The 14346-nt window shown below is 70.8% G+C and overlaps 4 protein-coding genes across 4 annotated transcripts; 2 read left to right on the top strand and 2 right to left on the bottom strand.

The window, feature by feature from the left end:
• Nucleotides 1–1891: 1891 nt before the first annotated feature.
• Nucleotides 1892–3426, bottom strand: RHOBADRAFT_42379 (uncharacterized protein; the record flags this gene model as incomplete). The annotated part of the gene is made up of 5 exons (XM_018414053.1): nt 1892–2127; nt 2242–2363; nt 2568–2813; nt 2891–3208; nt 3272–3426. 5 exons carry the CDS (start codon nt 3424–3426, stop codon nt 1892–1894), a joined length of 1077 nt encoding a protein of 358 aa, XP_018273214.1.
• Nucleotides 3427–5160: 1734 nt separating this feature from the next.
• RHOBADRAFT_42378 (uncharacterized protein) lies at nt 5161–5910 on the top strand (the record flags this gene model as incomplete). Its single annotated transcript, XM_018414052.1, has 1 exon — nt 5161–5910. The coding sequence occupies one exon, from the start codon at nt 5161–5163 to the stop codon at nt 5908–5910; it is 750 nt and encodes a 249-aa protein (XP_018273213.1).
• Nucleotides 5911–6991: 1081 nt separating this feature from the next.
• Nucleotides 6992–9764, bottom strand: RHOBADRAFT_42377 (uncharacterized protein; the record flags this gene model as incomplete). The annotated part of the gene is made up of 3 exons (XM_018414051.1): nt 6992–7003; nt 7165–9352; nt 9427–9764. 3 exons carry the CDS (start codon nt 9762–9764, stop codon nt 6992–6994), a joined length of 2538 nt encoding a protein of 845 aa, XP_018273212.1.
• Nucleotides 9765–9926: 162 nt separating this feature from the next.
• On the top strand, nt 9927–12112 carry RHOBADRAFT_52109 (uncharacterized protein; the record flags this gene model as incomplete). Its single annotated transcript, XM_018416173.1, has 6 exons — nt 9927–9965; nt 10105–10272; nt 10375–10445; nt 10749–10986; nt 11304–11841; nt 11921–12112. 6 exons carry the CDS (start codon nt 9927–9929, stop codon nt 11992–11994), a joined length of 1128 nt encoding a protein of 375 aa, XP_018273211.1. The 3' UTR covers nt 11995–12112.
• Nucleotides 12113–14346: the final 2234 nt, after the last annotated feature.

Below are 14346 nucleotides of genomic sequence, written 5' to 3'. Positions count from 1 at the left end.
ACGACTGGGGCTTCGACGGCGACGAGCACGTCGACGAGCCCGAGCCCGAGCACGAGCATGAGCACGAGGCCGTCGAGCCCGAGCCCGTCCAGCTCGACGGCGACGCGGGCCCGCTCGCCGCGCCGCCTTCTCCTCCCGTGCCACCTCGCTCGCCGTCCCCGCCGCCGCAGCACACCGAGCTGCCCCCTCCATCTCCTCCCGCCGCACCCTCTCCCGTTGCCGACGCCGACGAGCCGCTCGAGGGCGAGCCGGACGCGCGCGACGCGCAGGAGGACCCGGCGGCGGTGCTGAGCGAGGCCGAGGACCTCGAGGAGCTCGGCGGCGCAGAGGAGGCGAGCGAGGGCGGGTCGTCTCGCGAGGGCGGGGCAGCGGAGGAGGATATCGAGCCGGAGCAGGAGCAGGAGCAGGAGCAGGCGGTCGAGCAAGGCGCGCCGGCCGACGCGCCTGCCGAGCAGGACGACGAGGAGCGGCGCGTCGACTCGAGCGAGCATGAGCAGCTCGTCGAGGCCGCAGACGTGCCGCCGTCGGGCGCGAGTGCCGCCGAGGAGGAGGACGACGACGAGTGGGGCTTCGACGGCGAGGCCGACGCAGCCGAGCCGGTCGAGGACGTCGCCGACCCGTCTGCGGGCGCGCGAGACGGTGCGACGGTGCCCGAGCCGGACGAAAAGGGTGCCGAGGAGACGGCCTCGGCAGAGTCGGCGCCGCGAGCGCACGAGCCTCCTTCCCTCCTCGACCTCGCCGACTCGCCGCCGCCTCCCCAGCACGCTTCGCCCCCACCCCCTGCTCCTGCGTCGCTCCTCGACGTCGACGTCGACGACGAGCCTCCCGCCGCACCGTCTTCTCCTCCTCTCGAGTCGCCCGAGGCCGCGCCTTTGACTCGGTCCAGCCTCGACGCCCCTGACGCCCCCGCCGACGCCGCCACCGACGCCGCCATCTCGCCGTCCGTCAACCTCGACGACGTCGTCGTCTCCCCCGCATCGCCTGCGCCTGTCGAGCCAGCACCACCTCTCGTCGACCTCCTCGGCGACGAGCCGACCGACCCTTCTCCGCCTTCCGCCGCCGACGCCGCTCCTGTCGCAGAAACCGCGCCCGCACCTGCGCCCATCATCGAGGACGACGAGGCCGACGACTGGGGCCTGTCGGACCACGAGACGGGCGAGGTCGAGGTGCCCGGCGCCGTCGACGACGAGGAGGAGGCCCGAGCGGCCGCGCCAACCTCGGCTGCGCCCGCGCCCGCCATCGCGCCCGCACTCACCTCGGCGCACGAGCCTGCAGCGTCCTCGGCGTCGCCTGAGCCCGCAGCGCCGAGCGAGGACGCCGCCGCGCCTGCGCCCGAGGCGACCTTGCTCGAGGTCGAGCCGGCGCACGAGCCGCTCGTCGACGCGCCCGCTCCTGCAGCACACGGTGCGCACGACGACGACGACGACGACGACGAGTGGGGCTTTGACGACTCGCCGTCGCTCACCGAGGTGCACGTGCCGCCCGTCCCGTCGCTCGTCGCCAAGCTCGGCGCGCCGCCGGCGGGCGAGGACCGGCCGGTCGAGGTGGCGGCTCCTGCGGCGGGAGGGGACGAGCACGAGTGGGAGGAGAAGGTGGTGCGAGAGGAGGACGGCGCAGAGGAGAGCCTCATCTGAGGGTCCGAGCGAGATCGAGCGGCAGGAGCAAGGGAGCGAGGGAGCGAGGGAGCCATGCTAGCCTAGACGCCGTTGTTGTGCAACCACATTATGCTCGTGCATCGCTCTGTCTGTGCCGTGCCAAGGAGAGCCACAGAGCGCCTGCGCGAGCCTGCTTCCGTGACCTCGCGGCTCACCTTTCGCTCGAGGCTCGCTCTCTCTCCCTTGCGCGCGACGAGGCTCAGTGACGAACAACAGCTCTGCAGTGCACCCTCAGCTCACCTCTTGCCGCCCTCCCTCTTCCTGAACCTCGCCATGGCCATCTCGTCCGTCGCGAGCTCCCTCCTCCCTCCTCCTCCCCCACCACCGCCGCCGCCGCGCCCGCCGTTGGGCTTGGCCTTGCGCAGCGCATAGTCCGGGTCGGCGAGCGCCGGGTCGGCCGCGGCGAGGGCGGCGGCACGTGCGCGCTCGAGCGCGTCCGTGTCGCTTTCGAGCGGGCGGCGGTGGCGGTAGACTGCGGCGAGGAGGCGGCAGTGCGAGTCAGTGACGTGTGCTCGGTGTCGCAGGACGTGTCGGTGCGAGAGAGAGAGTGAGGAGGAGGAGAGGACAAGGGCAAAGGGGGACGCACAGCGGTCGGCGGCCATCTCGTCGGCCTCGTCGTGCGCAAGTCGGGCCGCCCGTGCTGCGGCTTTGGCGTCGCTGAGCTGGCGCTTGGCCTTTTCGGTCGCCTCGATGTTGGCGAGCTTGGTGCTGCGGTGGCGCCGAGACGTGCGGGCGAGAGTGGGTGGAAGGGGGACCGGCGAGGGACACGAGCAGGGTGGGGACGAGGAAGGGGAGAAAAGGAGGCGAAGTGGTAGCGACAGGAACAGGGTAGAAGTGGGGCAGGAGAGCGGGCGAGTCAGTGAACCTGCGCGAGGACGAGCGCACAAGAGAGAGAGAAACAGAGGGACGCACTCGATGCCGAGGTCGACCTCGGGAATGCCCATGAGCATGCTCGCGCTCAACGTCACGTTGCCCTCGTCCTCGTCGCGGTCCTTCTTGCCCTGCTCGGCCGCGGCAATGTCGGCAAACTTGTACTTGTCGGCGACGGCGTACAGCTCGTCGCGCGGGTCGAGCGCCTTCTTGGACGCGCCGGCGTCGGCGCCCGAGGCCAAGGACGGGTCGCGACGCTTGGCGAGCTCGGCGTCGATGTAGGCGAGCCTGTCAGGGGCGAGGAAGAGAGGTGAGCGGTCAGGCGCACGAGGAGAGAGAGGCGGGGAGAGAGACAGGCGGCGCACATGTGCTTGTCGACGTCGACCGTGTTGGTCTGGCCGGTGAAGTTGTCCGTCTTGATGATCTTGCGCTGTCGAGCGTCGTGGCTCTCGGCGTCGTCGCGCAGGCGGTCGCCTCCGGCACCAGAGCGCAAGCCGCCCTGGGTGCCCTCGACCGTGCCGTCCTCGCGCAGGACGGTGCCGCCATCTGCTGGTGCGCCGTCTCCCGGGGTCGCGGTGGGCTTTGCGCGCTTTCGGCGCTCGCCCGAGTTGAGACGGTCGAGCTCGAGGCCGGCGGTGGAGCGCTTGAGGCGACGGAGGGCGAGGAGCTCGTCGAGGGTCTCGCTGCGGGTGGGGGGCGAGGGTCAACAGTCGCTGGAGAGGCCGTACAAGGACAAGCGGGCGCACCTGGTCGAGTCGCGGTGGTCGTTGTCCTGGTCGTCCTGGTTCGAGCCGAGGAGGGGCGTCGAGTCGACAGTCCTCGACTGGGCGGGTCGCTTCTTGCGCTTGAAAGTGGGTGGAGGTGCGGTCGCAGCAGCAGGGTCTTGTGCAGGGTCGCTCATCGTGCTCGAGCGGTGTGGTGAGGACGGCAGCGGGGGACGAGGCGGTGCTCGCGGCTTGCTCTACACCTCGACCCAGCCTCGCACATGAGCGCCTCCTGCGCAGCCCTGAAGCACTCCTGAAGGCTTGCCAGCTCCCGCCATGGCGACGACCGCCTGATCGCGCACCTTGCTCTCGGCGCCCAGCTCCCTCCTCCTCCTCGCCCCCGCGTCCACCCTCGCCTACCACGCCCTCGGCTCTGCCCTGAGGCCAGCACTCGCCGACCAGGAGCCCATCCCTCCAGAGCCGCCGTCGCCGCGCTGCAAGACCAACCGCGAGCGCTCCAGCCTCACCTCGCACCGGTCGGAGCTCCAGGTCGACACGGACGACGACGAGCAGGACCGGGGACGAGGGCCAGGAGAACGAGCGCGGCGGCGACGTGGTCGGCGTGCACATCAAGCAGTAGCAGGAGAACTAGCGCGACCTGTTCACCGTCTCGCACCGCTCCTGCCCCAGCTCGCACCAGTTCGCCGGTCTCGAGGGTGCGTCCGAGCGTCTCTTTTCTCACCGTTACGACAGCCGTCTCACGCCTCTCCTCCTGCAGACTGCGTGGCCGTCGCCCTCCACTCGGCCTCCCTCGTCGACTCGCTGCGCGACGTGCCCGCCCTCCAGTCGTGCGAGGACGTCTTCGAGGACAACCCGAGCGTCGACGTTCGCAACCTGTTCCTCGCCCGTGACGAGATCCACAACCACCAGAGCGACGCCTTCTCGTCGACCCACCTCGCGTCGCTCGCGGCGCACTCGTCGCTCGCCAGATCGAGAACGCGCTCCGCGCGCCGCAGGCGCTCGCGTGGTCGCAAGGGCTCGACGCGCCGGGCGAGGAGCACCTCGACGTCTTCATCAGGTTGGTCGAGCCGTTCAAGCGCGACTTCGAGGAGGCCGACGAGCAGAGGTGGACGGCGAGGGGTGCGTGCGCTCTCTCTCTCTCTCTCTCTTTCCCTCTCTCTCTCTTCCCCTCTCTCCCTCTTCCGGCGTGGCTGGAACGACGTGGCCTGACCGTTATCCTCGCGCATCGCAGGTGGAAAGACAGCGGCAAGACATCCGACCGAGCCCGTCGTCGCCGCCGTCGTTGTCGTCGCGTCCTCCCTTTCCTCCCCTCTCCTCGTCCTCTCTTTCTCCTCCCAGCCTCGCCTCTCGTACTTTCCCTCTTCCCTGTTCATTCTCGGCACCTCCCCTCGCAGTGTCGCACACATCAGCACCCGCGTCGACCGGCCGTCCGGCATCCATCCCCTTCCGGACAAACTCTCGCGCTTGCAACGTCGGCTTCCCACCGGACTTTGATCCCCCACGCGCTCGTCGTCGTCTCCTTTAGCTCGCCCTCGTCCATACGCTTGAGAGAGTGGGTGACAAAGCCCCTGTCCGTCGACGTCGTGCGTGGGGGAGAGAGAGCTAGACTCGAGCCGGATGAGAGGAGAGCTTCGGCGAAGACCGGGAGGAGCGTGCCCTTGAACGTACGGACGAGCGTGGTTCAGGAGAGGCTAATCGCGCGACGACGAGCATGCGAGCGTGGGGGGGATAGTCCGCTTTTCAAGAGCGAGCAATTGAGGCCAAGTTCGCCGTCGTCGTCGCTCCTCCCCCCTTCTCCACCCGCTTCCCCGCTCCCACTCCCGCCAGCGACCCCGTGCAGCACACCAGCACCGGCGCACCCACTGCGCATGACGGCAGTCGCCAGCTCCACGGCCTTCCACCCCGCGCTCATGCCCGCCGCCGCCAGTCCTCCTCGTCCGGCCGGCGCCGCCACCTCTCCCGCATCGTCGAGCCATCACCACCACCACGGGTCCTCGGCCCTCGACGACGACGACCTCCTGTCGCTCGGCGCCTTCAAGCTCGACTCGCAGCGCGACCAGGAGCTCCTGTGCCTCCAGAGCTTCCTCAAGGGCGTCCTCCCCGCCGCCGCCGCCGGAGGCTCGACGGCGCATCCGCCTGCGCTCAACTCGGGCCTCACGCTCGCCAACGCAGCCTCGGGCGCCGCGTGGGCCAACGGGTGGAAGGCCCCGGCCGAGGGCGTCGCCGTCCCCTACGGCTCGCCCATGTCGTTCGCCTCGACCGCCTCGGCCCTGTCGCAATCGGCCTCGTCGTTCCCGCACCACCACCAGTCGTCCTCGTTCTCGAACCAGCACCAGCACCAGCACGCCTACCCCTCCCCCCAGTCGTTCGCCCAGCAACCCGCCGTCGGCTCGCCCCTCTCGGGTGGAGCGGCCCGCGGTACGTGGGCCGCCGCCTCGCCCGGTCACCGCGCGCCGGCGTGCTCGCGCGAGCGCGTCCCGGCGCAGGGCGGCGGCGGCGCGACGCAAGGAGGAGGAGCGGCGGCGGCCGACGACGGCTGGAAGGGCCGGCTCCGGTCGTCGACGAGGAGGGCGGCGCAGGACCAGCAGCATCAGCAGCAGCACCAGGCGCGCTCGTCGCACACGCAGCGAGACGACGACGACGACGCCATGATGGAGTGAACGGCACGCCGTCGTCGTCGCTCGCTGCGTCTACTCGCCGTCGTCGACCGGGCCCGAGGTCGATACCCCCCCACTTCCTCCCCTCCTCGTCAAGGCCCACCCCGTCCCGCCTGTGGCCGACACACACACCTATCTATGTCGCCCTCGCCCACCACGATACCCTCGGCGCTCGTCGCCCCTCCTGCCCCTCTGTACTCGTCCCCGTCGTTCCCCTCTCCTCTCCCCGCTCGTCCGTCCTCGACTCGCCTCGCCTTTGCCTCGACTCGCCTCGCACCCCAATGTCGTTCGTCCCCCAACCACTCGCAACCTATAGATCCCCTCGTACTCCCCTCTCTGCCTCCTTTCCTTCCCTCTCTCTCCTCGCCTTGTGTATGTCCCCTCGTCGTCGTCGAAGCTGTTCGTCGCCGTCCCTCCCTCCTCTCGAAGAGCGCGTGCAAGCTTTCTCTGTTTGACGTTCTCTTCTACGTCAGAGAGTGGTCCCGCTCACGCCTCTCGATTCTCTGCGCGCTCACAACGAAAGAGCCGTTCGGCCCAGCGCTCGCACCTCGAAAACGCTATCATCTTTGGCTCTCTCGTCCCATCCGAACGCGTCGTGAGCCGCTCTCTGCTGCTCGAGCGAGTCACCGAGAGATTTGAGGAAGAGGACAGGAGAGAAGACAAAGTTGCACGGACTCCTTCCCCTCTCACCCACTCTTGATGCTTGCGCTGCTGCCCCACGCGTCCTCCCCGAGCGCATACAGGCCGCCGCTCCCCTCCCTCGACGTCGAACCGCCTCTCGCGCCCGTATCGCGCCGCCGCAGGTCGTCGAGCGAGATCGAGGTGCGCAAGCGCGGGATGGCGAGGGAGGGCGACAGGGACGAGGAATGCGGTGGCGACGAGGGTTTCGGGTGGCGGGGTGGGTGGTACGAGGAGGAAGCTTGGTGAGGACGGGGAGAGGGAGAGGCCGGCCCTGCGTCGCGGCTCTTGCCGCCGCCGAAGAGGAAGGACAGGCGAGAGGCGCGCTTTTTGAGCGGGGCTCGGGACGAAGTGGGCGAGGAGAGGTCGTCGAGGTGGAGCGGAGCTATACGCGTATCTTACTCGGTCAGTCGATGCCCTGCAAGGATTCGCAGAAAGAGAGAGAAAGAGGGGCGCACCTGGCTGAACGGCCTTCCCAAATCCACCTCCTCGACGACCTTCTCCCTCTGCCCCTCGACCCCTCGGCCCCGTTCCATCGTTCGCTGCGCTCGTCTCCCACTCCTCCCTACCGTCGAGCACCCCGCTCCGTGCGACGTCGCCCTCGAGCCGCCTCAGCTCGACGTCGTCACGCCCGTCAAGCTTCCTCGCGAGCGCCGCCACCGCGACCGCGTTCGCCGCCGCCGCCTGCTGCGTCGCGTCGATCGCGGCACGTCTCGTCGGGCTCGAGCTCGCCGAAGCCGCCGACAGGCGCAGCGAGGCGTAACCCGTGCCGAGCGAGACGAGCTCGACCGGCGCTCGCCCCGCCGCCGCCGCAAGACCGAGCTCGAGCGCGCCTTGCGGGGTGCTGAGGCTCGTCGGGCTCGCGCACCACCCTGGGAAGGCGACGAGCGGCGAGGCGGCGGCCGAGCCGAGGACCGCCTGCACGACCGTGAGCCCCCGCGCGCTCGACGGGTCGTCGCTAACGAGCCAGGCGGGCTCGACGCGGCCCGAGGGGCCGGCGCGAAAGGCGAGGAGGGAGGTGCGCGCCTGACGAGGCGAGGACGAGGCGAATGGCTCGTCTGCGCCGGGCAGGAGCTCGGCGAGCGCGGTGGCCAGCGCTGTGCCTCTCGCGGCCGCGAGCCCGTCGGCGCCCGTCTCGCGCTCGTCCGTCGCCGTCGACGACGAGTCGTGCGGGCCCGACGAGCGCCGAAAGAGACGCGACCAGCGGCTCGGCCTGCGCCTCGGCGCCTGGGCGACGGTTCGAGCGGCGCGTCCCGCCGGCCCGTCGAGAGCGAGCGCGCGCTGCGCGATGCGGACGTACAGCGCGTGCGCGGCGTCGAGGTCGAGTGCGAGGCGGCCGAGGAGGACGGCGAGGAGCGCTGAGGAGGCGGTGCCGGCGATGAGGGCAAAGTGCTGTGCGGGCGAGGGTGCGGCGGTCGAGCGGGACGGGGAGGAGTTGGCGGTGGAGGAAGGATGGAGGAGCGAGGAGAGGAGGTCGAGCTGAGGGATGGGGCCGAGGAGGACGCCGCCGTCGACGGCGAGGATGCGCAGGGAAGCGGCGGCGGTCGACGGCTGAACGGGCGGCTCGGACGACGAGGACGGCGACGACTCGGGCACGTCCTCAACCAGTGCTGCGTCCTCGCCCGCCGTTTCGTCGCCGGCAGCATCGTCGACGAGGCGCGGCTCGTGCGCGAGCTCGACTGGCTCGCCGCCGTCGCTCGTTAAGACGATGGCGGGCACGTCGACGACGGGCTCGTCGTGCGGCGCCGGCTGCTGAACCGCCTCGCTCGGCGACTCGTCGACGAAGATCGGCGAGGACGCTGTCGGGAGCGCATCGAGCGCGCGCTCGGTGACGGCGGGCTCGACCGGCTCGACCGGGTCCGAGGTTGAGGGCGTCGGCGTCGCCGAGACGCCGTCGAGCGGCGCGGCCTCGTCGATAAAAGGCGCGGGGGCGGCAAGCACGTCGTCGGCGGCGACGACAAGCGGCGAGGCTGGTGGCGAGGCCTGCTTGGCCGGCCCTGGCGGCTGAGGGAGCGGCAGTGGCGAAGGAGGCCGGGGAGCGAGCTGCTCGAGCGGCGGCGGCGCCTCGCGCTCGAGGCGGGCTGCCGAAGGAGGAGCCGTCGAGGGAAGAGGGATAGGCGATGGCGGCGTCGTGGCGCGGCTCGGTGACGACGGGTCGACCGCCTCGCTCGGACCGCTCGACGGCGCAGGCTGCGAGACGGCCCTCCTCATCGGTGGCGCCGCCCCGAGCCCGCTCGCCAGACAGCCTGAGGCAAGTCGCTCGCCCGGCGTCGACGGCGTTGGGCTGGGCGGCGCAGGCGGCCAGCTCGCCTCCTGCCTCCTCCTCCTCGGCGCGCAGCCGCCCTCCTCGCCTCGCTCGCCCGCGGACGCGCCGAGCAGCGGGTTCCGCTCGACGCACCACGCCACAAACGCGCTCCTGCGCTGGCTCGGCGTGCCCGGTCCCGCCTCCGCCGCAGCCGTCGACGAGGGCTGCTGCTCGGCGAGGAAGCGCTGCCACGCGTCGCCTCGCAGCGCGAGCGCGCGCTGGAACAGGCGCGGGAGGGCGCGCTCGTCGTCGCGTACGGCGGCGGCGATCTCGGCGGCCCAGTTGGCGCGCGAGGACGGGTGCGGGACGCCGTAGTGGGCGACGAGGTTCGAGAGGGAGGAGGACAGGGTCGTGAGGGCGCGTTGCGAGGCTGGGAGGGACAGGACGAGGAGGTCGAGGCGCGAGGGGCCGGTCGAGAGGGCGAGGAAGTCGGTCGAGAAGGCTTGGAGGTCGAGCATGGCGCTGTATGAAAGGGAGAAAGGTCGGGAGAAGGTCGGGAGGAGGTTGGGGCGGGCGAGAGGAGAAGGACAACGCACGCTTGGACCTTGAATACCGTCTCTGCTCCTCCTCGTGCCCCCTCAGCCGCCGCCTGGAACTCGTACGAGCGCTCGAGGACGACCCTGCCTTGGAGCTTTGCGCGCTCGGCGTGCTCGACCTCGTCGAGGCGGGCAAAGACGGCGCAGAGCACTGCTGCGGCGTGCTCGGCGACGCGGATGCAGGTCTGCTGGAGGACCTGGGCTTGCGACAGGGCTGCCCATGCGGTGCGGAACGCGGTTGTGGTGGTCGAGAGGTCGCGGCGAGTCGTGGACGCGGCGAAGGGGCGCAGGGCGAGCGCAGCAGCGACAGCGGCGGGCGTGGGCAGCTCGCCAGGCATGATGAGCAGTGCCTCGAGCTGCAGGATGCAGCGCTGGTGCGAGGCGTCGGTGGGAGAAAGGCGAGGCAACGAGCTGACGAGGGAGCGGGGAAGCGAGGCTCGTGCGGGCGCGAGGAGAGTCTCGTGCAGCACTCGCAGCGAGACAAGCAGTCCGAGTGCATCATGCTCGCAGCTAGCCTGCCGGCTGGGCACACGGTCGCGGTCGAGAGAGGCTGTCGGACGAGGAGAGGCGGCGGACCTCCTCGTCTCTGCTCACCACACTCGCTGCGAGGCCCTTGCTGCCAGCCAGCCCAGCTCAGCCGCACTCGCCGACCCTCTCACTCCCGCCGCACACCAACAGCGCGCGTCGCCCGTGTGCCTCGCGACCGGCCGCCTCCCCCACCTCGTCACCTCCGGCCTCCCTCGTGTCGAGCGCTCGCCGCGGGTCCAACGGTGGATCAGCAGGCCCACACCGACCGCCTGCGAGCTCTACTCGGCTACGCACCTCGCCCCGCTGGAGCCATGGTGCGTGCATGCTCGCCTCTCTCTCTCCCTCCCTGGGCGCGCGCGCTCACCTTTCTCTCCTCCCACACCTCGCCATGGCCTCCTCGGCTCCTCCACCGCCTCGCAGTCGTCCAAACGGCCCGTAACCACCCCGCAAGACTGGGCAAAACGCCTCGAAGACGTCCCCGTCTCGAAAGAGTGCGTCCCCCTCTCGCAACCTTTTCCCCCCTCGTCGTCGTCGTCCAGCACGAACCCACAGGGTCGCCCCGTGTGCACCTGATGATACCCTTTTCGAAGTGGGAATCTCTCCTACGATTTGCGTCTAATCCACGCTAGCCGCCCCCCACGGGAGGAGCGGGTCAAAGAGGACACAACTATACTTCATTCCTGATCCACGCGCGCCCGCGACCTGTGCGCGCACGACGACGACGACGACGACGACGACAAGCAGCTCCTGCCCTCTACCGAGCAACCGCACTGACTTGCCTCGCTCGCCCGCAGTGACCTGAACCTCCTCGTCGCCAACTACCTCTTCACCGAGGGCTACCTCTCGGCCGCCGAGAACTTTGCCCGCGAGGCCGGCCTGTCGTCAGCAGCAGCAGATGGCGCCACCACCTCGGGCGCAGGCGCCGCGCTCGGCGACGTAGACAGCATCCGCACCCGCATGGAGATCCGCCGAGCCGTCCTGCGAGGCGAGGTCGAGAGCGCGTTGGACCAGGTCGTCGACCTAGACCTCGAGGTGCGCCCCCCTCTCCCTCCTCTTCTCCCTCTTCCCCCATGTGCGGCGGCCGGCGGCGTGAGCGCGAGCGCTCTTCGCCAAGGATCGATTTATACTATGCACCACTCTCAGCTGGGCCAACGCAGGGTTGTAACGACCCTGCTCGTGCTCGGCGAAGATGATAATAGGACAACCAAACACGTCAACACTGAGGCAAGAGCCACCGTCGCCGCCGTCGCCGCCGTCGCCGTCGTCGCCCGAGCCGTCGCACCCGCAGCAGCAGCAGCCTCGCTCGAGGATACGGTCACTGACTCTCGCTCCTCGTGCGCCGCACACAGATCCTCGATCTCGACCCGTCGCTTCACTTCCACCTCCTCCAGCAGCACCTCATCGAGCTCATCCGCGCCGGCGAGGTCGGCCACGCACTGTCGTTCGCCCAGAACGAGCTCGCGCCGCTCGCCGAGGAGCACCCGCGCTTCCTCAAGGAGCTCGAGCGCACTATGGCGCTCCTCGCGTTCGAGTTGCCCGTGCTCGGCGACGGCGAGGTGGCGGCGACGGGCGCGGCGGGCGGTTCGGCGACGGGCGAGGGCTCAGCCGGCGCGGCGGCGGCAAGTACGGCATCGAGCTCTACCGCCGGCGCCAAGAAGAGCAAGAAGGGCACGTCGAAGGCGGCCGCAGCCGACGCGCTGCCGCCCATGCCGCCGCACATCTCGTCGCTCCTCGACCCGTCGCAGCGGCTGCGCACGGCGCGCGAGCTCAACGCGGCCATCCTCAACGCGCAGGGGCACCCGGCCGAGCCCAAGCTGCCTGGGCTCATGAGCGTCATGACGTGGGGCGAGGGCTTGCTGGCCGAGAAGGGCGTCGAGTGGCCCAAGTGTGCGTCCCTCTCTCTCTCTCTCTCTCTTTCAGCGCCCTGCCCTCTCGATACGTACTGACTCTGCGCGGGCATCTACAGGGGACCTGCATGCGCTCCTCGCCGACAAGCCGGCCGCGGCGTCGAACGGCGACGGCGACGCCATGGTCCTTTGACGCCTTCGTCCTCCCGCCTCTCCCTCCCCTGTCGTCTCGCCCGCTCTCTCGTCGTCGTCCGCATCCTCTCCTTGTTGTCGCTCTCTGTGCAAAGCACGTTGTCCTCCTCGTCGTCGTCATTCGGAGCCCTTGTCCAGCGAGAGCGAGCTATCCTTGATGAAGGCAATTGTGCAACTCGCGCGATCGACGAGGCCTCTGGTCCTCAGCGAGCACAGCGGCTGCTCTTGCTGTCGACGCTCTGCCCGCTGTCGAGAACCGTCCAACCGAGCGAGGCAACAAGTGCGTCCGCACCTCAGAGTTCGAGCGTGCCCCACTCTGGCGCTCGCGGCTGGCCTTGGCTCGCGCGCAGCTTCCCCTCTTCACCACGACCACCACCACCGCCAGCTCGCCAGCAGCCGACTGCCCGTCTCACCCGCCATGCTCGCCGAGCCAGCGCCGGGCGCGCGCCCTCCTCCTCCACGTCCGCCAACCCCGGACGCCGCCGCCGCCTCGCACAGCATGACGCGCTCCGGCACGCTCGAGATCTCGCTCGCCAACTCGGTGCGCGGTGCGCAAGGTGGAGCGAGGAGCCCTGAGGACTCTGAGCGGGCGGGCGAGCAGGGAGATGGGCGCGAGCGAGAGACCTCGTTCGTCGGCGACGGACGACGAGGCGCACCGGGTCCGCTCGAGCAGGAGGGCACCGCCGCTACCGCACGACCGCCGTCACGATCCTCAGCACTGCACCGGGCGAGCGGCGTGCCCAGTACCGCGCCCCGCCCCGCCCTCACCTCGTCCTCAACCACCTCGAAACCTCTCCTCTCGACCTCGTCCTCGTCCGCCCGCCTGCGCGCCTTCCTCCGCCCGTCGCCCTCGTCTGCATCCCTGCACGCCTCGACGATCGCCCCAGCCATGCAGAAGTCGGCCTCGGCCGACGCGGCGCAGCCTCGCGCCCGCGTCCGCACGCCTGGCCTCGCGCCGGCTGCGCGCCCGCAGTCGATGCTGTGGGGCTCGGGGCCGTTCTCCCTGTCGTCCACGGCGAGGCAGGAGGAGGGCAGGACGAGCACGGTGGCGGGCGACGGCGCAGCAGCAGCAGCGGCGGCGGCGACGGGCCTGAGCGTGAGCCCGACGAGGTGGCGCCGACCGCTCCTCCCTCGCGCCGCCGCATCATCGCCGCCATCCTCGTCGTCGGCCGGCGAGTCTCGTCGTCACGGGCGCAGCCACTCGCTCGGCTCGGTGCTCACGCTCGCGCGTGGGCGTGTGCCGGGCGGCGGCGCTCGAGCGGGTCCGAGCATCGACGAGCTCGCCGTGCCGGCCCAGGCGCCGCCACAGCCGGCGCCGCCCAAGGGCGTGCGCAAGAAGACGTCGCTCGCGGCGATGAAGGAGTTTCTCTCGGTGTCGTCGAGCAGGCCGGGCGTCGAGAGCGGCGCGGCGGGCGGCGCAGCAGGGACGGTCACGGACGAGGAGCTCGCGGCGTGGAGGGAGGCGGGCAAGGAGCGACGGGCGGCGAGCCGGTCGGCAGGGAACTGGGCGGACATGTGGGGCGCGAGAGGCGAGGAGGAGCTCGGCGCGGATGACGAGGACGAGGTGCTCATCATCGGGCTCGGCGCGGTCAAGGACGGTGCGAGGGCCGGGTCCTCGTCGGCGACGTCGTCCTCGACTCGACTTCCTTACGACATGAACGCCCCGCCGTTCAGCTCGCTGCTGCCGTCGCCCGCGCATTCGCCCCGACCCGCGTCGCCACCCTCTTCTTCTCGCCGCTCGTCCAGCGCGCACTCGCATGCCCTCTCCGCCTCGCGACGTGCCTCCGACACCTCCTTCTTTCCTTCGACTTCTCGCCGCCAGTCCGACTGCCCTGCGCCGTCCGTCGCCGCCTGTCCGCCCCGAGCGCCGGCCGCTCAAGTCGACCGAGGCCCGCTCAACGTCCTCGAGTTCGTCGCTGTCGACGCAGGCGGTGACGGCGACGAGGCCCTGCCGCTGCACTTCCCGCAGGCGCACGGCGGCGAGCTCGGCGGGTTCTCGCCCTCGGCCATCTCGGGCTTCCCGCCGCCGCCGCGTCCAGCGCTCGAGCGCACCTCGTCGGGCTCGAGCCGGTTCTCGCTCGGCAGCGAGGAGGGCATGGTGCTCTCGGTCCTCGCGGCGGCCGACGACGGCGACGGCGGCGACGGCGGGCTGCTCTTTCCGCCGAGCCCCGCCATGGGCGGCAGCAGCCCCGTCCTCGGCTCGCGGCCGCTCCTCGCCGACAAGCCGGCGCCCGAGAGCTCCCTCCCGCCGTCGATGCAGCACCTCTTCGCCACGCCCGCCGCACCTCGTCCCGCCAGCCGCGCCGGCGCACCTCTCTCGGTGCCCTCTCGTCGCGCCGCACCCCCTGCCCCG

The sequence above is a fragment of the Rhodotorula graminis genome (assembly GCF_001329695.1).
Source record: "Rhodotorula graminis WP1 unplaced genomic scaffold RHOBAscaffold_3, whole genome shotgun sequence".
Taxonomy (NCBI): Eukaryota; Fungi; Basidiomycota; class Microbotryomycetes; order Sporidiobolales; family Sporidiobolaceae; genus Rhodotorula; species Rhodotorula graminis.
Note: the sequence above shows the minus strand (reverse complement) of the source record. Positions and strands in the feature narration are given on the sequence as shown.